Source organism: Corythoichthys intestinalis, chromosome 9 (assembly GCF_030265065.1).
Source record: "Corythoichthys intestinalis isolate RoL2023-P3 chromosome 9, ASM3026506v1, whole genome shotgun sequence".
Taxonomy (NCBI): Eukaryota; Metazoa; Chordata; class Actinopteri; order Syngnathiformes; family Syngnathidae; genus Corythoichthys; species Corythoichthys intestinalis.
In genome coordinates this window covers 20,616,261-20,640,198 of record NC_080403.1, presented here as the reverse complement: position 1 = coordinate 20,640,198, position 23,938 = coordinate 20,616,261, and the positions used below count along the sequence as shown (strand labels likewise).

Below are 23,938 nucleotides of genomic sequence, written 5' to 3'. Positions count from 1 at the left end.
CTGCAGATATTTAAGTATATCTTTTCATGGGATAAAACTGACAAAATGACACTTTGACACAATGAAAAGTAGTCTGTGTGCAGCATATATAATACAGTTAATTTATTTTCCCCTCAAAATAACTCAAAATATAGCCATTAATATCATAAACCCTGGCAACAAAAGTGAGTATGCCCCTTAGAAACTACGTACATCCCTAAATGTCCAAAATGAGTACTGCTTGTCAGTTTCCCTCCAAAATGTCAGGTGACTCGTTACAGGAGTGCTGTCAGCATTGCTGCAGAGATTGAAGAGATGGGGGCATCAGCCTGTTAGTGCTCAGACCATATGCCGCACTCTACATCAAATTGGTGTGCGTCACCCCAGGAGGAAGCCTTTTCTGAAGACGCTACCCAAGAAAGCCCGCAAACAGTTGGCTGAAGACATGTCAACAAAGCACATGGATTACTGGAACCATGTCCTATGGTCTGCCGAGATGGGCGGGATTTCTCTCGAGCAGCCCTCCTGTAACGAGTCACATGACATTTTGGAGGGAAAATGACAAGCAGTACTCAATTTGGACATTTAGGGATATACGTACGTAGTTTCTAAATGGTGTACTCACCTTTGTTGCCAGGGGATTAGATATAAACGGCTACATTTTGAGTTATTTTGTAAGGAAAATAAATTAACTCTATTATATAAGCTTTACACAGACTAATTTTCATTGTGTCAAAGTGTCATTTTGTCAGTGTTGTCCCATGAAAAGATATACATAAATATCTGCAGAAATGCGAGAGGTGTACTCACTTTTGTGATACACTGTATTGCCTCATTGTATGGCATTGCAATTTGTTCTTTCTATAGATATTAAGGTTGCAACTAATGATTATTATTTTTTTATAATCGATTAGGCAAATGGTTAATTAAATGATTAATCGATTAATCGTCTAAATATCACTTTTTTCAATTACCTTCGCAATTTAAATTGAAGTTGTTTTAGGCGTGCTGCAAGTAACAATGAAGACAAAATTGATGACTATTTAATTAAAAAATTATTATTTTATTACAGTTTCCTGACCTAACTGTAGTCTACCACTGTACATAAAACTTGTTAGTTTTTAATAAAACTTTTATAAAACATTTTTTTAAAAATCGAATAAGGAGGAGGTTGACTGTAGTGAATCAGTTTTCTTTATCAAACAATTGTTCATAAATACAATCCAAATCCAATTTCAAAGCACACTGTCTTGTTTGACAATTTACTGTTTGAATGGGAGTTTGTGTTGAAAGGAGACTCTAAGCTGTTATATGAATAGGTTTATGTATGTGGTTCCTGTATAAAATGAAATTAGACAACTTAACTATCTAACACTCGAGTGCTTATCATGATACAAACGGACACTTAAGACACTGATTTGCTGATTAGCACAATTGGCTTCATTTACTCACCTCAGACGGAGCCACACTGGATCTAACACAAAAGACAATCTACTTCTCGAGACTTCGTAATATTATATATTCAGCAACCCAACCTGAGTGTAGCAGTGAACTCTCTCACTCTTGCTGTAATCACTGGTGTGCGAGCGCAACTAATTTTTAAAATCGATTTTAATTGATTAGTTGTTGCAGCCTTAATTTATACAGTATATATATGTAGTATAGTTAAAGCTGCAGTCTATTTGTATTCCGACAAAAAAAAAAACAAGATCAAGAAAAAAAAATTTCAGGTAACTTGCACACATCAGGGTTGGAATTACCTTTTGCATAACATTTCGCCCTCAGGTTTTTCCGTCACATGCGCTACGTGACACAACCCACATGTGGGAATGGCGTACCGCAAGCAACACGTCACTTTTCCTCATTAATGTTCATGACGTTAGCAGTTGTGGCTAGGCGGGTCAACTTCCCGTTTGTCCCCAATAGTAATTGAATGGAAATAGTGTACGAACAAAATGTTCACTTAGCTACTGTAAACCTACCAATTCTGTCCGCAAATGATGTCCGTGGTACCAAATTCACCGGCAAAGATGTGGAAGAACCTACAAATGTTCAGTTAAAGAGATGGCTTGAGTGTCGAGGGCTGAAAAAGACGTGAAAAAGAGCCAAGCCGAACTCATCCAGTGTTAGGTTTTTTTATCGACACCCTTTTCTTGTGTGCATTGTCTTACGCCACTGACAATGACATTCTCCTATTTCAAAAATCTATCCTTTAGCACACTATGCCCTGTCTTTCTTATATATTATATCCTCTGGTTGTCTTACGTCTCTGTCCGTTCTTGGGAGCAATTTACGTTGCTATTTTTGCGTAGCGATTGCAAATAATACTCGGTGACAGCCAACGAACACTTTTAATTGTTTCATTGTTCATTGTTTCAATAACAAATCTTAATTCTATAATTTACACTATATTTACACTTCCCCCTTACTAACGGTGTTTTTTCACAACAGAAAAGGTAACAGTGGCAGTCAGATACCATTTTAATTTTTTTGAGGTCATTTATTGTCAGACAGTAGCAGCACAGCAAAACACGCTAAAATAAGTAAAAATATCAAAATGGCTTACCTCTTCGTCCTCTGAAGTACCATGGCCCCCAACAAAATGTTTACTGCATATGAAATGTGAATGGCTTCACCTTGCTGGCGTTAAACTAGTCTTTTGGACGTCCGCGCAAGTTGATCCATTCCTCACATTTTCTCCTCCGAGTTTTTGGTTTCGTGAACCATATGAAGAAAACATCCTTCATATGTCGTAATGTCTAGAGTCGTTTCTACAAGTACCATAGCAGTAGTGTTTGATCGGCATGTTCTTTTTTGAACGATTACCGGAGAAAATAAGCAAAAATAACATTGTTTGTATGCGAGGGTGTGTCGAAAATGTCCAACTTCCGACATCACTGTCTAAAAATAGCATTCGTGCGGTACGTTATTGAACCTAGGCCTCCGCAAAGGCAACAGGGTGCTCTGACCACTGTGCAACCACCCATATCCTGCTATTTTCAACAAAGAAAATATCCTAAAATAGGATGTGTTAGAAAGACATCTGCCCTGGTGTCACTTTTTTCTTTTTTTTTTACGTTTCAATTAAGTGACTGTCACTAATTCACTTTGATTAACTTCTTGATGAACATAGCTAAAAAACTGTCAATAGACAATGCTATGTTAGCTTGGTCTGTAAGTTACTACCTAAATTAATATTAAAACACTGTAGTAAGTTACTACCATGTTAATAACCTGTGATGTTATGGGTCAAATTGACTCATTTTGGATACAGTATGTGCCTGACAAATGAATGGAAAAGCCACCCTCAACTCAACTGTGAAATAAGATCGGTGCAGAATGACATGTTATAGAGAAATTATTTAGTTTGGTTTGTTTAAGTGTTTGTCCCTGAAAAACAAACATAACTTGAGGGTTAACTTAGACCTCAAGCGAGGGTCCGCAAACATGGTTTCACAGGTCGCCACTGACCACTGGGCTACAAGGTTGAGACGCCTGTTCTATTGTTTGGAAAGTTTTAAACATAATTTGTTTATGGCTGTAGTGCACAAAGCCAGGTCCGTAATGGATCATTTCAGTACAAACAACACAATCATTCGCTGCCTGTCCCTTCCAGCTAAAATGGGATAGATGTTTGCCGTTAATTGGCGTTTATAACCCTTTCATGCATGTTTTATTTAACAGTGCACTTATTTAATTCATTGGCTGCCATTGACAGCACTAGGCGTCCAATCGATTTTGACTGGGAGGGGCAAATGTACGTCACCCCGCTCAGTCAAAATGGATTGGATGTACAGCGCCTTCAATGGCACTGAAAGATTAGCATTCAGTCAGTCTTCCCGGTTTAAATGAATTGGATGTCAGTCACGGTCAACGGCATCCAATGGGTTAAATTCTATGGAAAAAAGAAATCGACTTTTGAGTGCTACTCGGGGCTGTAATGCGTGTGTATTTGTTTTTATTCATTTTAATTCTATTAGGTTTTTTTTTTTAGCAACATTGCATCAAACATGTATTTAAAAGGATGAAAAATAATATAAAAATACAATAATGATAATTATTGTAATTGATAAATATATAAATAATAATTACTAATATGTATTTTTTTTAATTACTTAAAATAATCACTTGCTCTTTCAAGGGTTAAAGGTCATAAGTGTAAAAATATTTTCTAAATTACCTAAAGTAGTCATTTGCTATACAAAGCGTTAAAGATCTTAAGTGTCAACTTTTGCATAGCTGTCCACTGTAGTGACCACGGTCCATGAAAGTAATAAATACACAAATTTGGCTAACTACCACAACACATAATCTGAATACTTGACATAATGTTCTTAGACTGGCAGTAAATGAATAACACATTACAGTACACTTTTGCATATTTCTTTGGCAGCATTCATTTATTATAAAAAACGAAAACTTTGTTTTCCCAGAAGTGTGAGATTACTCAACAGCGACACTCATATATGAACAACATGAAACGAGTCAAATTGAAAGGCCACACTTATGAGTTCCTGGCAGCATCATCATTTAAAGAAGAATGGGAAAAAAATGCGTTTACATTTGACTGTCGGGTATACAAAAGAAGACAGAAAATGGAACAGTGTGTTCTGCAGGGATTCTTTTGGGGACTTCTGATCTTGAGGTTTATTTAAGCTGAATTCCGTGGGCTCATCGGCACCGCGTTGCAAAAATCCTCCTATAGAACTAGAAAGAATGTGCAGCGCTACAGTGGGGCATTAGGGACAAAGGCGTGTCTTCAGAGGTTGGGGTGGCCGCCATCAAAAGACCGACTCAAGAGGGATTTCTTTTTGGGAGAGAGATGGCAGGGGGGCATACAGTAAAAGGGACTTTGGAGCTCTGTTCAATTCAGTCAGGGGAGTTAATCTGTGCATACGATAAACCCGAGGTGGGAGTCAGCCACTTAAAGCACTGCCAAGTTTAATTTGTTCTGAGACCATGCTCGTCGCTCAAAACACTCGCATCTAAAATCATCTTGTCTAATTGAAATGAATGGAAATATCCTCAATCAGTTCCAGCCTTGAGAAAATTTATTTAGTATACGAGTAATTTGAGAGATTTAAACTATGTCAAGGATGTCAGTGGTAAATAAATCTTACCATTGGTGTTCTATTGGAAAAAAACAACAACATCAACATCAAATCAAACATTCTTCCCTAATCCTCCTCCTTAAGCAAAGCCCATGACCTTCTTGATCCAGTCCACGTAGACCGACACGCGGATGAAAATGCTGGGTTGGCCCGGGTGCCCGCAGCGCCTCATAGGGATGATCACACCCTCTAAGACCCAACAGTCGTGGTTCTGACATGCCAATGGACCACCATAGTCTCTCTGCGGTACAGTATATAGAAAAGGTCTATGCATTTGTTTTTTAACTTTGATGCTTGACTAAATTATTAAGATTTTGAAAAACATGATAAAGTATCACTTCTAATTGCACCCACCTCGCAGGCTCCCACACCTCCCTGGAAGGAGCTGGTGCACATCTCATTCTCTCGAACTCGACCTCGGAAGTATTTGTTGCAATCCTTATTGCTGAGAACCGGTATCTGTGCAACATTGAGGACGGTCTCATCTCCAGTGCCTGAAAGAGCGATAAACAATTTTTATCAGCAAAAGATTAGTTAATTTTGTATGATCAAAAATTCCTCCGATCATCACTAACAACAATTTTAATAATGCGATCCCTCACAACTTCACGCTTCTCGCAAACTTTGCGCCCTTTGTCCAGTTTGGTTTTTTCAATTAAAAAAAAAAAAAAAAATACAGATGAGCTGTCCCGAGCCAATCGTATAGTCTCACTCTCCGTCCCTCCCTCTCCCTGCTCTTTGTTCGTCAGGCAGTGCACTGGAGTTTAAGGATGCAACAATACTCGGTTTTATATTGAATCGTTTGATACGCCCTCTTCGATTCAATATGCAAAAACATTCGATCCAAATGAAAAGCTCCCAAAATTTATTTTCCGAATTTATTTTTTGTGGACTCTCTCCGGTGCAGCTTTGCCTTAATACAGTACTTCTCAAATAGTGGGGCGCTCATTGCAAAATAACTCCACGCCATTGCAAAGGAGGTAATACTGAGTGTGAGCAGCAAAAATAAAAACTGTCATTCTGTCCAAGGACACTCTTTTTTTCTTTTATTCAGGGTTGTTTTTTTCGGTCAAATTTTTTGGCATATTGTCCTCATGAGTGAATGTTTGTAATCAATTTGAATTTGTTATTATTTACTGATTTTATTACATTTTATTTTTCTGTATCAATTGGTCAAAAATGTACCTTGAGTGTATTTTTACAGTTTGGATGTGACTTTTTTTTTTTTTTTAATTCAGGCAAATTGATGCGCGTCAAGTCTTCTCTGTTACAAACAAAACAATGTTAATAAAGTTATACTTTATCATAAGTCGATCTATGTTACTTTTTTTCTTTATTAGAAAAAAAAGGACACAAATTTAGGCAGATGTGTATTTATAATAGTAATTTTATAGACTGATACTATTTACAGTGGCGGCAGAGAGTTGGGGGGGGGCGCGAAACAATTACGTCTTCCTTGGGGGGGGCGTAACAGAAAATAATTGAGAAGCACTGCCTTAATAAAATTCTGAGAAGGCTCCTCCCCGCTAGCAGCCCCTTCCTCGACTCCTCCCTCAAACGCCTGAAAGGTGGGAACTGTGGCGCACGAGGATCATTGCTCGTGAGGAAAGACAGAAACTTATGGAGGTGGCTTAACAGGTTCAATGTCGTACAGATCCGTTGTTTGGCAGCATTTTGGGTGAGCTGACATGCTAGCCCCTCTCGTAAATATTTAACAAAGACTGTCTTTACGGATATGTACAACAAAGTCCGCCATTTTATTGTTGCCGACTTGGCTGCTACTAATAACCTCGCTTTGACAACAGACAGGTTAAGACCGTGGGCCACAGAATTAACTCACGGTTACATGATGAACAATGACTGGCAAATTAAGAGCGCTGTACTTCAAACTTGTCCTGTTTATGAAAGTCGATTGTCAAATGCTGGTGTTGTGCAGCAATGAGCAGACATTGACTTCTGTGGCGTTTGTTAACTTTTTTAAAGCCCCGAGTCGACAACACTGCTGCGCATACATTAGATATCATCAAATAGCAACCTAGATGTGCTACGTTAGATCCCCCCAAGTCCCATGCCATTGGCTGCGTGAGACCGGAGTGATCATGGGTTGCATAGTCCATATACTCCATCGATGAATTAAAAACCGCCGTGACTGAAATTACTGAATGGAACTTAAGCAGTTCAAATCAATCCATACCAGTGACTATAGATAATGCTGCAAATATTGTTAATTCAGTACGTAACACAGATGGACTCGGATCACAAATAGGCTGTTTTGCTCATGTGGTAAACATACCCGCTAAGAGAGCAGTAATCAACAGTGTGCCCCGCCTCACGTTACAAACAGTAAACATTGTTCTCAGCAGTTTTATACAACATTTCTTCAGATCAGTAAGAAGTAAGCACATACAGTAAAGATTATGCACTATAATGCATGTTTATATGATGGCATTGATATTTTTGCTTGTTAGCAAAATAAAAAAGCATGAGAAAAAAAAAAAAAACCACTTGTTTTTTTGTTACAGACCATTAAATGTTCGAATCGAATCGAAAATCGTACCGAACCGTGACTTTACTGTATCGTCTCATCCCTACGCTGCACGACTCAATCATTGCTTAACTTCTTAAACAGTTGCTGTGGCAACTCCTTGTGTGTGAGTCGATTTATGAAGCATTTAATAATGCCAAGCATTTTTCTACTACTTTATTCTTGTTTACAAATAATTCGGTGGGACAGGAACATGTTTAAAACTTATCATAATTATTACATTTGAAGTGCTTAAAAAACAATTATAAAAATAAAAATAAATAAATAAATAAATAAATAAAACATAATTTCTTTTTAATTATACTTTGGGAAAAAAGTGAAAAAAACATGCCTTATATGTATCTCTTTCCAATGCTAAATCGGAATAAATACAATGAACAGACACACACAAAAAAATAAAAAAAATATATTCTATATATATTTTATTATTTTTGTGGGGGGTGTTACTTTGAGGTTTTTCACTTATCATGGTGTTTTTTTCCCCATTAACCGCGAAAAATGAGGAATCACTTTAGAAAATTATTAATAAAGTATAAAAATATACTGTTCTAAACTCTACAATGCTTCTAAAATCATGAATGTGTAACAAGCACTACACTATATGCCCCTATGCCAGCAATCCAAGGGTCTGATAACTCACCACACAACACAAACATATGCTGCATTAATAGAACAGTTAACTCATTGGCTGAAAATTATGTTGATAGATGTCCAATTCATTTGAACTGAGCATGAATGATCATATTTCAGTGCCATTGACAGCGACAGACGTCCAATCCATTTGACATAGGAGTGCTTGCAGATACTGAATGATCAAACACATACTTATTATTAGTGTTGGAACGACACCATTTTTTTTGCCCTGATACTAATTCCATAAACCGGCTGTGTGGTATCAGCCATTCCCAATACTGTAACCATACCAAGTTTTTTGGACAAAAAATATAATTCTTTTTTTCATGTAATGCTAAATTACTCAATACTCACTTGAATGTCAAGTAATTATTATCACGACTTGGTCAGACATTGCTTAACCATAGGCGGAGTTCGACTTTTGCCGCAGGGGGGGCAAAACATGTTGATGACCATGAAACGCAGTGTCAGCAATAAAATGAACTTACGAGATTTATGCTCGGATAATAGCTTAGCCCATGCTCATACATACTGGCATCCCAGCTGTGTGTGTGTGTGTGTGTGTGTGTGTGTGCGTTTTTCTGTCTTACCTAGTGGAGAAGTAGATGCCGCATCCTTTTTGACTGAATAGACTTGAACAGAATCTGTCCTAAGGTGGTTTTGGCTAAGCAAAGCAAATGGCCGTCTCTAAGGTGCTAGTCACATGATGTGTTTGAAAAATAATTTTGACCCATTATAAAAAAAAAAAAATTTTTGTTCATTTCATTCATTTTTGTTCTTTGTTTTATTGCTTTACAACTTTTATAGACAACATCTTACTGGCAAAGACTTAATTTTAAATTCATATATAGGAAAGTCAATTACATGCAATGACATTTTCGGCCACCAGGAGGGATACCACTTAATCTCCACGTATGCGCTTAACACTTTGTCTGCCATTGACAACACTAAATGTGGAAGGGTTGACAGGGAATTAATTGAATGCTTATTCACTGCCACCCTCCCAGTTCAAATGGATTGGACGTCCACTCATGATGAACTCAGTAAAATTCACACCAGAAGGATGATCGGACGCCACACGAGATCATAATCTTGGGAAGGGTGACAAGCACCCCTTTTGTTATAGCGTTGTACATAGCTGGCGGCCATCTTGGCTAGGGCAACCAGTGGTTAGAAACCAGATTTCAAAAAGAACATATTGCACGGCATCTGCACGTTATTTGTTCGTAATTGTCGATACAGATGTAGTAATTTTAGTGTCGTATCGGTGCAACACTAATGGTTAATAACGTTTTTTAAAAATTATTAAAAAAAAAAAAAAAAAAAAAACCTTAAATCGTCATGATATGAAATGGCCCATACCCGGGTAGAATTTTTTCCCCATATCGCGTTGCACTGGTGTACAGTAGTAAGTAGACCTGAGCATTATGATCTTCACAAAAGAATTTATGACTTGCCTTTGGTCTCGCCCCACCCTGCGATCTCACAAAAGGTCCCCTCGGCCACGATGTAACGTTCGGGAGGCAGGCAGATCTGAGAGACGCGCTCGTTAAACTGAGCCGGGCTACAGACACGCACACAGAAGGAAATCAGATGGAATGTGAGTATGCGTGTTTGCGCAAAGGTCTACGCACGATTCCAGCTGCAGCATGACCAGCTGCGACTCGGAGGGTCCGCAAACGATCTTAGTGAGAGGGATGGTTTGCACGCCGGGTTCACCGTCCTGCGGGTCACGGAACAAAGTACCCATCATGGCCGAGTAGCCAGGCAGATCCACGTAGCTGAGCACACACAGAAAAGAAAGATGAGTCGCACCGAGAAATTTTCATTTTCAAAACTAACATTTTTTTCATTCAAACGTTCCAAAAAACCCTCTTATGGAAGTTTCTTTTTTGTTGAATAAACATGAAGAAGTGTTCAAAAATCACATTTTGTAAATGCTACTGAACCAAGGCTTCAGAAATTATCATAAAAAATTTATCATAACAATTGTTAATTTCTTTACTGTTTTCATAAATATCCACACGATATCCAAACCAACTTTTGATAAAGATTCCCTTTTGCTATTATTTTAAATAATTCTACATCATTATGAGCTAAAATTATGCAGGGAAGGAGTAATATTTTTCATGAGCTTGTTGCTAGGTGAAGATAAAGGCCTTTAATTAAACTATCATTTCCACTTCCAAATATATTTGCCTCTGATTGGTCTAATCTACGCGCACAGTGCAAAGACAGATTTATACATATTCGCAAGGGGAAAAACGGATTGACTGAGATTTAATAGCTCTTTGAGAGAAGACAGAAGTTGCTGACTGTCTGAATCAGCTGACGGCTCCCAATTTGGATGGTGCTGCTAATGCATGGCAGTGTACTGAACTTGTTTCCGCATCCTTCAAATTTGAATTTCGAGATTAAATTAAATATATTTAAGTCACTATTTCATGGCTGAAACGAACAGTACATTGTTTCTGTGGCTTATTTGGTGTTTGTCCAGCAAACAGAAATAAACTTTTTGCAAAGGGCAAGTAAACTGTTGTCAGAAAAATTCTTGGTTGAAATGTTATTGGTAAGCAGAGACTGTGCCTTTTCTTTGATTATGCCAAAACCGGTAAAGGTTACTTTTAGCGGTATTTAACTGTCGACCAATCACATGTACACCTATGAATGCTGATGACATTACGTGTCCTAACCCTAACACAGTTCCTTAACTCTAATCCCAACCCAAAGACATTTCTAAAAAATCTCAATATTGCATCAAAGGCATAGGCGGATCTACTATTCAGGCGAAGTAGGCGATCGCCTTAGGCCCACAACCAGTAAGGGGCCCCCAACCAGATGCCCTTACCCCAACGAGCAAGGGCTTGGGCCACCGGAGCCAGCAGCACCCCCAACTATTCGTCATGTATAATTCTGTCAGCATACCAAACAAACAAATAACAATACAAAAAAGAAAGCCATTAGAATGCTACATATATATTATCTCTCCCCCCCACACATGCACTACAATGGACTGTTCCACGACGACGGACTGAGTATCAGTCGCTTAGCTTCATTTAGCGCCGTTTAACTTCGCTTAGCTCCATTTAGCATCGCTTAGCTCCGCTTAGCTGTTCGTTAGTGTTGAGAGAAATGGTGGGAGAAATGTTTTGTATTCATAAATCTGTCCTCAGTTGATGTTGAAATAATGTTCCTATTGCTTGTTATTATTGACATATTATCTTTTCGCCACAAGATGGCTGGATGGGACTTAATTGTCTAAAGTGCTACTTTTATTACTTCTTCATGTTTGACTTTGATGACTTTGATTTGTGGGATTGCCTGTGAAGACGGCAATGAGAGAGGATGTATCCGCATGTCAGTAGAAATTAAACACGCCAAGTTTTGTTTAAAAGACAACTTATTCTCCGTCAATTCTTCCTACGAATGCAACGTTGAGCTGCAACCACCTCAACAGTTAGCTTCACTTAGCTCTCTTAGCATTTTTCACGCTACTAAGATCGCTATTTTTACAGCTCACTTGCTACTTTGCACGTCGGCTATCGTTTATTTCGAACACATGAGCCAACGTGCTCTCCATGAGAGCCAAAGTGCAGTGAGGGAGAAGTTGAGAACAGGCCGCTAATGCCTCTTTTAACTTTCTTCTTCTTCACACCGAACATAAAATACACGACAGCACACCCTGAGGCGAGACAATGCAGTACAGTTCCAGTCAGTCATACAATAACACTCAACAGCTGGTTAACAGCATTTGCTAAAGAAAAAAAAAAAAAATCTATTTGTGACACCACAAGCAAAGACGAAGAATGTTTTTTTACGGAGTGTAAAGCATTCGGTTACTGGTTTAGGCAACGTACAGTACCTCCGGTGAACATTTCAAAATAAAAGCACGTCATGTTCGTCATATAAATAACGATTTCTGGAGTTAATCCCACATACTTCAGAATTAATATTATAATATGTAGAGTAAATACTACAGAATACAGATTCTACAGTGTAGAATCTACACTATGAATAGCTTTCAAATGACACTCTATGACAAATATGATTGGCAATGAATACCGTAATTTCCCGAATATAAGGCGCACCCGTGTATAATGCGCACCCCAAATTTACTTGTAAAATCTAGGGAAAATTATTGTACCCGTTTATAACGCGCACCCTAATTTTAGAAGAAAACAGAGCTTGTGTACAGATACAGAGATGTCATTTTACTGACTGGTGAAACACAGCACAAGCATAGCACATTGGTAGTTCAAAACATTACTGTAAACTGACAATATTTACGGTAATAATATGATTTGACAACTTCTCCAACTTACCAGAATCTAGCAGAAAACAAAACAGATGTGACTTTTCTTTTAAAGGCTGCTGTATAACTTGCTCGTTTCCTCATGATGAATAAATGTTTCTTCCATGGATTGATACGGTAAAATGAAAGTGAGAACGTAAGTCGGAAATCCGTGAGAGCTAGTAGCTGTCAACACGACAGTAACAAAAGGAACTATTGTTATTTGGGTTTGAGTTTCCCGAGGGACCGATATAGCTGACGGACACAGGACGTGTGTGTCCTTACATTTGTTATGGTCCGAATTGCGGAGCTGCAATAAACGTCGACTCAAATGAGTTCAAGAAACTGAATTCTGTGCTTTATGATGAATGAAAAAAGCAGAATTTAACACAGACGAAATCATTCGGCCGATTAGAGTGAAGTATTACCGAAACAAAACGGTGACGTCACATACCGTAATGGTCGGCAACGGGTCGCCGCTTACGTTTCTTCAATACAACGTGGCCGTGTCAATGAAAAAAAATCGGTTTATATATATATATATATATATATATATATATATATACGTAATACATATATATTTCTGTCTCCATCCATGTACCCGTTTATAATGCGCACCATGAGTTTACAAGTTGATTTTGGGGGAAAAAAGTGCGCGTTAAATTCGGGAAATTACGGTAGTTATTATAATTATCATACTACTATTATATATAGTAGTATACTATAATAATAATGCTAGAATTTTTTTTCAAGAATTGTTTTGAATAATGTTGGGAAGGGAAAGTCAGTTTTCTGAATCTGTTTGCTTTCCATTCTTTTGCACTAGTAAATGCTATCAGCATTTAACTTCATTGTTTATTTGTGATTAATTATTGTTATTTACATGATTATTTGTACTTTAATAAAGAATTTAAGTGTTCCAAAATGGTTTTGTGAATTAATAAGCGTCAACAAAAATTTCATTGCTAAATTAGTAAAAAAAAAAAAAAAAAAGAAAATTATTAAGGTTAGTCGACTAATCGTAAAACTAGTCGGCTGACTAATCAGGAGAAAATTTGTCGTTTAGGACAGTCCTAGTGTACCGGAACATATTTCCTCCACACCCTTCTCACCTTTTTAACCCCTGACCCATGAAGAGGGCCCCTGGATATGTTCGCCTTAGGCCCCAAAATTGCCAAGTCCGCCACTGATGAAAGGTGACATAATTTACTAAATAACACTCATTGACATCCGTCATAAGCCTTCATTCATATTCATGACAGGTGTGCGTGTGATTGCTCGACAGTCAGAGACCACTAAAAGTAAGCTTTCCCTCAAAACCGGTTTCAAAAAATGGGTCACTGTGAATTACCAGGAAGAGAAACACTGCTTTGTGCTGATCACCCATCTGGCGTCCACCAAGGCGCCCCCGCAAAAGTGGTTTCCTTTCCTGCCGGGGTGAGAGTGAGCGTTAAGAGTGTGTAGTATTCATGCTCGTGGATGTGCAGGTACCTGTCTCTTAAGCTAACTGTCCACGGCGAGTTCCCAGGAATGCCGTTTACGATGCGTAACCTGGTACTCTGGAAGCGGTCTTCTCTTTTCCCACACTCGCTGAACTCAACCTTCTCTGGGAGGGAAAAGACAACAACTTATGTTAACCTATTCACTGCCATTGACGTCCGCTCACTGTCAATGATGGCTAATGACTTAATATTCAGATGAGTTGAGCTAATCCAATGAGTGCACTATAGAATTCAATCACATACCTACTGCTTCTGTGAGGGGTACTCTTTCTCCAGCTGTTTGAACAATAGAATGTATTAAAGAAGCTTTGTTGTTAAATTACAGTGCCATGAAAAAGTATCTGAACCTTTTGGAATTTTTCAAATTTCTGCACAAAATCACCATCAAATATGATCTGATCTTTGTCAAAATCACACAGATGAAAAAACAGAGTCGCCTTTAACTAAAACCACCCAAACATTTATAGGTTTTTATATTTTAATGAGGATCGCATGCAAACAATGACACAAGGGGGAAAATAAGTAAGTGAACCCTCTGCCTAAGGAGACTTAAAGAACAATTAAAACCAATTTTTAACAAACAATTTAAGTCAGGTGTGTGCCCAATCACTGATGAGTGGTTTAAAGCTGCCCTACCCACTATAAAACACACACCTGGTAAGAATTGTCTTGATGGAAAGCATTGTCTGATGTGCATCATGGCTCGGTCAAAAGAGCGGTCTGAAAACCTGCGATCAGGGATTGTTTATTTGTATAAAGCTGGGAAAGGATACAAAACCACCGCTAAAAGTCTGGATGTTCATCAATCAGCAGTCAGAGAAGTTTTCTACAAATGGAGAGAGTTTGGCACTGTTGCGTCTCTCCCAAGGAGTGGCCGTCCATCAAAGATGATGCCAATAGTTCAGTGCAGAATACTCTGAGAGGTAAAAAAAGAACCCTAGAGTATCTGCTAAAGACTTACAGAAATCACTGGCACAGTCCAATATCTCTGTGCACACATCAACTATATGTAAAACTATAGCCAAGAATGGTGTTCATGGGAGAACTCCACGGAGGAAGCCACTGCTGTCTAAAAAAAAAAAAAAGTTGCTCGTTTAATGCTTGCAAAAAGGCACTAGGACACTCCACAGAAGTTTTGGCAAAATACTGTATTTTGTGGACTGATGATGCCAAAGTTGAATTGTTTGAGAGTAACACACAACGTCACGTGTGGAGGAAAAATGGAACAGCTCACCAACATCAACACCTCATCCCCACCGTGAAGCATGGTGGAGGGAGCATCATGATTTGGGGCTGTTTTGCTACCACAGGGCGGACAACTTGCAATCATTAATGGAAGAATTAATTCAAAAGTTTATCAGGATCTTTTGCAGGAAAACCTGAAGCCATCTGTCAGATGGGTGAAGCTAAAAAGACAATGATCCAAAACAAAGAAGTAATTCAACTTCTAACTGGTTTCAGGAGAACAAAATACACGTTCTGGAGTGGCCAAGTCAAAGACCAGACTTGAACCCCATTGAGATGCCGTGGCATGAGCTAAAGACAGTGATTCATGCCAGACATAACAGAAATATGACTGAACTACAGTAGTTTTGTAGAGAAGAATGGGCCAAGATTAGTCCTGATCGATGTGCCAGACTGATTAGCAGCTACAGGAAACGTCTGGTTGAAGTTATTGCTGCCAAAGGGGGGGCACAAAATGATAAATGTGAATGTTCTCTTACTTATTTTTCCCCCTTCTGTCATTGTTTGCATACTATCCTCATTAGAATATGAAAACCTATAAATGTTTGTGTGATTTTAGATAAAGCAGACACTGTTTTTTCATCTGTGTGATTTTGACAAAGATCAGATCACATTTGATGGTGAGTTTATGCAGAAATGTGAGATTCCAAAAGGTTCAGATACTTTTTCATACCACTGTACATGACTGAATAAGTACAAAATATGCACTTGAGTACCGCATTGCTTGATGGCACAGTAGTCAAACTCTGTTTTAGGGTCAATGGTGTAGCACCAGGGACCGTGTTGGTCCCCATCTGGGTTACGACAGTAGTTCTCAGTCAGGTTGGCCTCAGGATGCGTTTTAGGGTTTATTCTGGAGAATAAAATAGTGATAAGTGAAATGGAGTGGGTACAATTGTACTATAAACTAGGCCTGGGCGATCTGGCCACATTTTATTCACATATAAAGTATCGTAATCTTTTTTCTTTTTTCTACTTTTTTCCCCTCATTTTGAATCCAGTTGTTTATATTCCAGTGCGGCTTATTTGTTGATTTATTTGGGTTAATAGGTAACATTTTATTTGACGGCGGCGTCATAAGATTGTCGTAATTATGACATGACACTGACAGATGCCATTAAGAGTCATCCAAATTTTGTCACTTACTCCAATTGTGTACAGCTTGATCTTTCATATCCATTCAAAAGTGAGCTAATTTGGGGAATGACACTAAATAATGCTCATAACTAGGGCTGTCAAAATTATCGCGTTAACGCGCGGTAATTAATTTTTTAAATTAATCACGTTAAAATATTTGACGCAATTAACGCACATGTCCCGCTCAGACAGTATTCTGTCTTTTGGTAAGTTTTACAGCAAGGTTTTTTGTGCTGTCTAACAGCGAACTCTTGTGGTCGCTTTGCGACATGGTTTATTGCTTCCTTGCCAGTTCAAGATGGCTGCACGGCGTCTCGGGCTGACGCCTACGTTGTAATGTTGTGCTCATATGATCCTTGGACAAGATTTGTCCGTAAGTATGGTTGTTGTAAAGAATGTACATATTATGTTAGTAAGCGAAATGTTATATTTTTTGTATGAGACGCTTTTTGTTTATGTTTAGTGAACCTGTATAGCGTGCTAAGCTAACGTTGTTGCTAATGCAATGCTTGTGTACATTTTTTTTTGTAGTTTTACTATGGTCTAAAGAGGACAATGGTTTGAGGCCATTTTATTAATAAATCAGATGAAAAAGGAAGAAGTCTGATTATTAAGGCGTCGTTCACTAGCTGTCTAGCTTTGGAAAAAGTAGACGCTTCGGAGTGAGGACAGCATAGACAGATTTAAATGACAGTAGAGTGAAATGGCCACTACAGTCCTTATGTACCGTATGTTGAATGTATATATCCATCTTGTGTCTTATCTTTCCATTCCAACAATTTATTTTACAGAATATATATATATAATTTACAGAAAAATATGGCATATTTTATAGATGGTTTGAATTGCGATTAATTGCGATTAATTACGATTAATTAATTTTTAAGCTGTAATTAACTCTATTAAAAATTTTAATCGTTTGACAGCCCTACTCATAACATTATAATTATGACGGTCTTATGACACCGCCGTGAAATAAAGTGTTACTGCGTAAAATCTTTCGGTGTAAATATCCCATAATACAGAGAGGATAGTTGCGGCTTATAGACCCCAATCACATGACGTCACAACTCCGCCCCCCTGACTGGAGCCGCCATATTTTCCGTCAGCTCGTCATGTTTACACATTACTGCTACGTACATGCCTCCTATTGCGGTGTGTTTTTCTGCCCGTTAACATTAATAATCAAAATGGTGAAGGCGTGCGTGGGCGGTTGGACTTGAAGTTCTACCGTATTCCGAGAGACCCGAAGAGGAGAGCGAGATGGACTGCTGCAATTCGACGAGAAAACTGGGCACTAAACGATCACCACAGACTATGTAGTAGTCATTTTATACCTGGTAAGATGCATGTAATATATATTTAGAGGGTTTTGGGCTGACAACCACACTTATGATCGTTGCGAGGCTAATCGCCGACAACATACAGTTTCAAATTCAAGATGTTTATTTCTTCCGCCATCATTATTATTTGAATAATATTTAGCTGGTATGAAGTGAAAGAAGCTGGCCTCGTCTACGGATCATCAGTTAAACAGGGGTGTCCAAACTTTTTGCAAAGGAGGCCAGATTTGGTGTGGTAAAAATAAGGGGGTGCTACCTTGGCTGATTTACGTAGAACAATATATTTAAACAAATTTTAGCAAGCCCTTCTGTGTGTCACATTTGCTTTATTATTATTTTTTTAAATTTATAATTTCAACAATCTCGCCTTTGTGGCGTTCTCTTTCGACACTCGGGCTCTTGCGAAATACTGCTACTGTGAAATTAAACTAGCTTCAAGTTGCTATAATTTCTCGCTGTGTATCTTCCCTGTAATGTTGTCGTACATGTCGTACATGTCAGCGTGTCTTGTTTGGTAATATTGCGTCACATCGAACTCTTTGAAAACAGCGACTGTCTCTTTGCAAATGAGGCAGACACAGCTGTTGCGTGTTTTATTGAAGAAATAGTCCAATATCCACCTATCCTTGAAGCGTCGGCCATCGCAGTCAACTTTTTTTTTTTTTTATTGATTGTCGCCATTTCAGAAAATTGGAAGTAAAGGGTCACACGGGGTAATGTTGCTAAGAGTGCTGCTCTTAAAGTTTTTCAAAGTTTCGTGAAAATAGGCTGAGTTTCTGAGGACAAGATAGTTGTAGATATCAGGGTAGCAGATGTCAGGCAGAGACGGCGAAGACAGCGGGTCGAAAAATATCGATTTAAGCATCAAATATGGATCTGGCGAATGGATTGACTGAAGCTTTTCCACATAACGCCTTTTATGCAACACATCCAATGAGTTTATAGCGTCTGAAAGCACTGGGGCTTCCATGAATTGCACTATAAATTGCACGATAAATTGAAACCATTGAGAATACGGACACACAATGACGGACAATATGGCGGCACAACACAGCATTCACGTGATTGTGTGACGTTGGTGATTGGGGGCTATAGACCCTACCCACGTGACGTCACAACTCCTTCCTCCTGACTGGTGCCGCCCAATTGTCCGTCAACACATCATGTTTACCTGTTACGGCTACGTACATTCCTCCTATTTACAACGTGTTTTTCTGCTCGTTAACATTAATAATCAAAATGGTGAAGGCGTGTGTGGTGGTCGGTTGCAATAACAGAGAAGATAGACGGAGAGACTTGAAGTTCTACCGGATTCCGAGAGACCCGGAGAGAAGAGAGCGAGATGGGCTGCTGCAATTCGACGAGAAAACTGTGCTCCAAACGATTACCACAGATTATGTAGTAGTCATTTTATATCTGGTAAGATGCATTTAATATATATTTAGAGGGTTTTGGGCTGACAACCACAATTAAGATCATTGCTAGGCTAATCGCCGACAACATACACGTATGTATGTAGTGAGAGTGCTATCGCTAAACCATATAAACATTAAAAGCCCTAACTCCATTGACAAACGACATGAAATACATTAGACTTGACAGTGGATGTTAGCAATAACAAAATATTTTGAACTGAAAATTTCGTAACTCACCTTTCCAAGCACAAGATAGATTCCTGCCGAATTTTTGTGGACGAGGACCTGTTTCACCCAACCAGCAACGAAGTATTTATAAGCCTCCAAGCTCTTAAAGTTTTTCAAACTTTCGTGAGAATAGGCTGATTTTGTGTGGACAAGATAGTTGTACATATCAGGGTAGCTAGCAGATGTCAGGCAAATACGGCGGAGACAGCGGGTCCAAAAACATCGATTTAGGCATCAAATATGGATCTGGCGAATGGATAAACTGAAGGTTTTCCACATAACGCCTTTTATGCAACGCATCAAGTGAGTTTACGGCATCCGAAAGCACCGGGTCTTCCATGAAGTGCATTATAAATTGCTCGATCAATTGAGACCATTGATAATACAGACACAAAATGACGGACAAGGGGGCGGAACCATACAGCGAGCACGTGATTTTGTGACGTCGGTGGGTAGGGTCTATAGTCCGGTGCGGCTTATCCATAAACAAATGCTGTTTTCTCGTCAAATTTGGTAGGTGCCGCCTTATAGTCAGGTGTGCCTTACAGTCCAAAAATAATTGTTTTGTAAAGTTAAAAAGAGGAATGAATTCTAAATTTTCATTATCGACTGAATGACATCTTCCATTGTATATTAGCGTTAAGCTAGCGGATGTTCAAATGATGAAAAGTATTTTGTATTTTAAAAATGAATGAATGAATGAATGAATTTTATACACAGTGTGTGCAATTTTCTTTGTTTGGTGTGCTTAGTGTTGCACTTAACCTCAAATAGACTGTAATAAACCACTTGAATACCTCACCATTCGACATTTACACCTCCCAATGTTTGGTTGATTATAAATGTCACAGCTGATCACTGAGATTGACCTAAATTATTTTCCGATCAACGATTTCAATCTTAATAGCATGTTGCCCTACTATAAACCTCACAAAAATAGTGGAACATCAAAGCCAAGTCTTTTTATTGGCTGACAGATTTTGTTGCCTGCTTGATGTCAAATGTTTTTAGTCAATAGCATTAGATTAAAATTACTATATGTTTCGGACTTAATTCGCAGTTTTTTTTCATAGTTTGGCTGGGGATGCAACTTATACTCAGGAGCGACTTATGTGAGAAACACATTATGATATCGTTTCACGTGTTATTTTGGTATTTTGGAGTGACACTGATGGTTTGGTAACTTGTTAGCATGTTCTTTATGCTACAGGTATAGCTATCTGAATAACTCTTAACGGCCACGTTCGCGTTCTGCCTTTGGCAATGTGTGTTCAATTTTATTATTGAGTTTTTTATATTGAAATGCATGCTTTTAGTTTGTGGCGCTTTCACACACAATTGGGGGCGCACTCGCACTTCACTTGTTTACGCGAAGAGGAGCGCTCACACGACAGAAGAAGACGGACAGCTGCGCAGCATCTCTGAGCGAGTGGGTGAGAGAGAGAGAGAGAGAGATGGCTGCGAACCTACGTTCATTGTTTATGCATGTGAAATATCTCTACAGAGGCAACGCCTGTGTATCATCTTTTCTGTCATTGTTGTGTGTTTTCCACCCGCGATCGGACACTTAGAGCCAGTTGTGTGGTTGTTTGAACGATGTGCTAATGCTCGCAAACGCATGCTAACTGTTTGTGTCATTGCTGTAATAGCACCTAATTGTCATTTATTTACGTTGAGGCGAACCTGTTTGGTATCGAGGACAAAATTGATTCAGCAAATTATACGGACGTACAGCATCGTCATTTAGCTCGCTGTATAGCCAGGACTGAGCCGTAGCGTCCTGGTGAGGACAGTATATTTGCATTTCGTTGTTCATGCATCATGTAACATCATACTGGATACTTATTCGGCATGTTGTCCTTTATTGTATTTTTATATTAAATTGCCTTTCAAGATGACATATCTGTTCTATGTGTTTTATCTTATCAAGTAAATTTCCCCCCAAAATGCGACTTATACTCCGATGCGACATATATGTTTTTTTCCTCACCGTTGGGCATTTTATGGCTGGTGCGACTTATACTCAGGTGCGACTTATAGTCCGAAAAATACGGTACTGCATTTTCCGCACTATAAGCCGCACTTTCAGTGAATGCCAGATTTTAAAACTGGGCACACTGCATTTAGTGTAGTGGTGGTTGCATTATGCATCGCCTTGCTAGAGCTGTGCTAAAGGGAATGCTCCGCCATGATTAACCAATATTCATGTATAAGGTGCACTTTTGAGAAAATTGAAGGTGCGCCGGTGGGAAGACTTTTACGGTAAGTGGCCTTTCTGATCCAGTACTTTTTGTGTGAGAGGGTATATACAGTAGTTATGCTTTACATATTTGATATTCCTACTTGGTGTGGTGAGGTGTGTTCACGTTCCACTTTTGGCAGGTGATGCCTTTGCGAGTTTTGCGCACCATGCCGCGGTAGTTTCTTCCATTTTCATGATAGCAATCTGAGGGTAGGGAATAAAATAGTATCAAATTATGAAAGGATTCTTAATGTAGTCATTCCTATATTTGTCTTCATTCATTTGATTTAACATAATACCGATACATGTGTTTGTGACGCTGTAAAGAGCACCAGAAAAACAGGAATTTCCCCATTGTGGGTTGATAAAAATGCTCATTGTATTATATTGTGTTGTACTGTGTGCCGCACCCTCTGCGTCGATGTCGTCTGCACAGCGTTTTATCTGCAGGCAGAGCGCTGTCCTCATCTCTGGCAAAGATGTGAAGCACCACGGGGCCTCGGAGCCGTCCGGGTTACGGCAGTAGTTCTCCTCCAAGCCCCTAGATGGCAGCATGTGACCTTTTCAACACATCCTTTCATTTCTACGGCAAGGCCTCCGGTTTACCTTGTTGTTATCCTTCAAAACTTATTAATCACAAGGTGTGACGATAACACTACTTTCCCTTTTTTCTACAAAACTGAAATTGTTTAATTTTGACAGTCAAAATTCACCTATTTATCAATTTGACTTCCATCATTTAGAGGGCATTTGAGAGTCTGTACTTTTGAAATTTTACCAAAGTACAAGAGTTGAATTTCTATTTTATGTGCACATTTTATATTAGAGTGTGAGTGCTATTGCCACCCTTGAGTACGTATGATGGAGTACTTTTTCAAATATGTTGGCACAGTGAGTGATTAGGGCTTTATAAATGAGTTGAATATTCACTTCATGCGTTTTTAATGTGGAATTGCTCAACATTCATCATCTAATGTCAGCAGCAGTCACACGTTTGACTGCAGCCCACAGCATGAATTGAATATTCATCTCGGCGTACCCCAGATGTGGCTTAAGTCTCCACACTCTGTTTTCAGATAGTGTAGATGTGTTTACAAAAAGACTTATCACCAGGATTATACTAAAGTATAATGATTATTATTATCATGAAAGCAGAATAGGTCCTGCATATAAAATAATAGACTCTGTATTGTCTCCGCAATGGTGTGTGAAAAGTTGACACTCACTTGCATTCATATGTGTTGGGGTAAAAGGGATGCTCGTGAGGATACTGCGCGTCCCAGGGCTGGCAGGGAATGCCCGACGTGGTCTCGTTGACTCTACCGCGGTAGTCCTCACCACGCCCACGGAAGCAGTTGGTAGTGAAGCTGGAGCGTTGACGCTTTTCTACGCGCACTTCGGCTGAGGACCAACAAAAAGGGGAAGAAGCTAAGAGTGGGTATATTTATTATTAATGGATTGTATGCAGAAAATTGGATCTCCGGAGTACCTACCAGCTCAACTACTGTAAAATCACACAAGAGAGTAATCCAGATAATGGGTCTGTTTGTATTTGAAGTAGGGCTGTCAAACGATTCAAATTTTTAATCGAGTTAATTGCAGCTTAAAAATTAATTAATCGTAATTAATCGCAATTCAAACCATCTATAAAATATGCCATATTTTTCTGTAAATTATTGTTGGAATGGAAAGATAAGACACAAGACGGTTATATACATTCAATTTACGGTACATAAGTACTGTATTTGTTTATTATAACAATAAATCAACAAGATGGCATTAACATTATTTACATTCTGTTAAAGCGATCCATGAATAGAAAGACTTGTAGTTCTTAAAAGATAAATGTTAGTACAAGTTATAGAAATTTTATATTAAAACCCCTCCTCATGTTTTCGTTTTAATAAAATTTGTAAAATGTTCAATCAAAAAATGAACTACTAGCTCACCATTGTTGATGTCAATAATTACACAATGCTCATTATGCTGAAACCCATAAAATCAGTCGCAGCCAAGCGCCAGCAGAGGGCGACAAAACACCAAAAAACACAAGTAACAAGTGGACGTTACACTGTGCTGTCATTTTAATCTGTTTGAGCGGGGCATGTGCGTTAAATGCGTCAAATATTTTAACGTGATTAATTAAAAACATTAATTACCGCCCATTAACGCGATAATTTTGACAGCCCTAATTTAAAGATGTGTTTTCTGCATGTACCACATGTATGAAACTGCTACACTAACTGGCATGTGTCACTTGATCGCTT

The 23,938-nt window shown here is 38.7% G+C and overlaps 1 protein-coding gene across 1 annotated transcript in view; it reads right to left on the bottom strand.

The window, feature by feature from the left end:
- Positions 1–4,360: 4,360 nt before the first annotated feature.
- mst1 (macrophage stimulating 1) overlaps positions 4,361–23,938 on the bottom strand; it is a 31,400-nt gene continuing 11,822 nt past the window's right edge. Inside the window, exons 8-18 of the mRNA XM_057845734.1 lie at positions 22,898–23,072; positions 22,082–22,212; positions 21,773–21,875; positions 16,023–16,159; positions 14,305–14,337; positions 14,051–14,165; positions 13,911–13,988; positions 9,903–10,049; positions 9,726–9,832; positions 5,445–5,584; positions 4,361–5,331 (exon numbers count right to left, since the gene is read on the bottom strand). Coding sequence (XP_057701717.1) covers positions 5,170–5,331; positions 5,445–5,584; positions 9,726–9,832; positions 9,903–10,049; positions 13,911–13,988; positions 14,051–14,165; positions 14,305–14,337; positions 16,023–16,159; positions 21,773–21,875; positions 22,082–22,212; positions 22,898–23,072 — 1,328 coding nt within the window. The 3' untranslated portion in view covers positions 4,361–5,169. The remainder of the gene's footprint in view (positions 5,332–5,444; positions 5,585–9,725; positions 9,833–9,902; positions 10,050–13,910; positions 13,989–14,050; positions 14,166–14,304; positions 14,338–16,022; positions 16,160–21,772; positions 21,876–22,081; positions 22,213–22,897; positions 23,073–23,938) is intronic.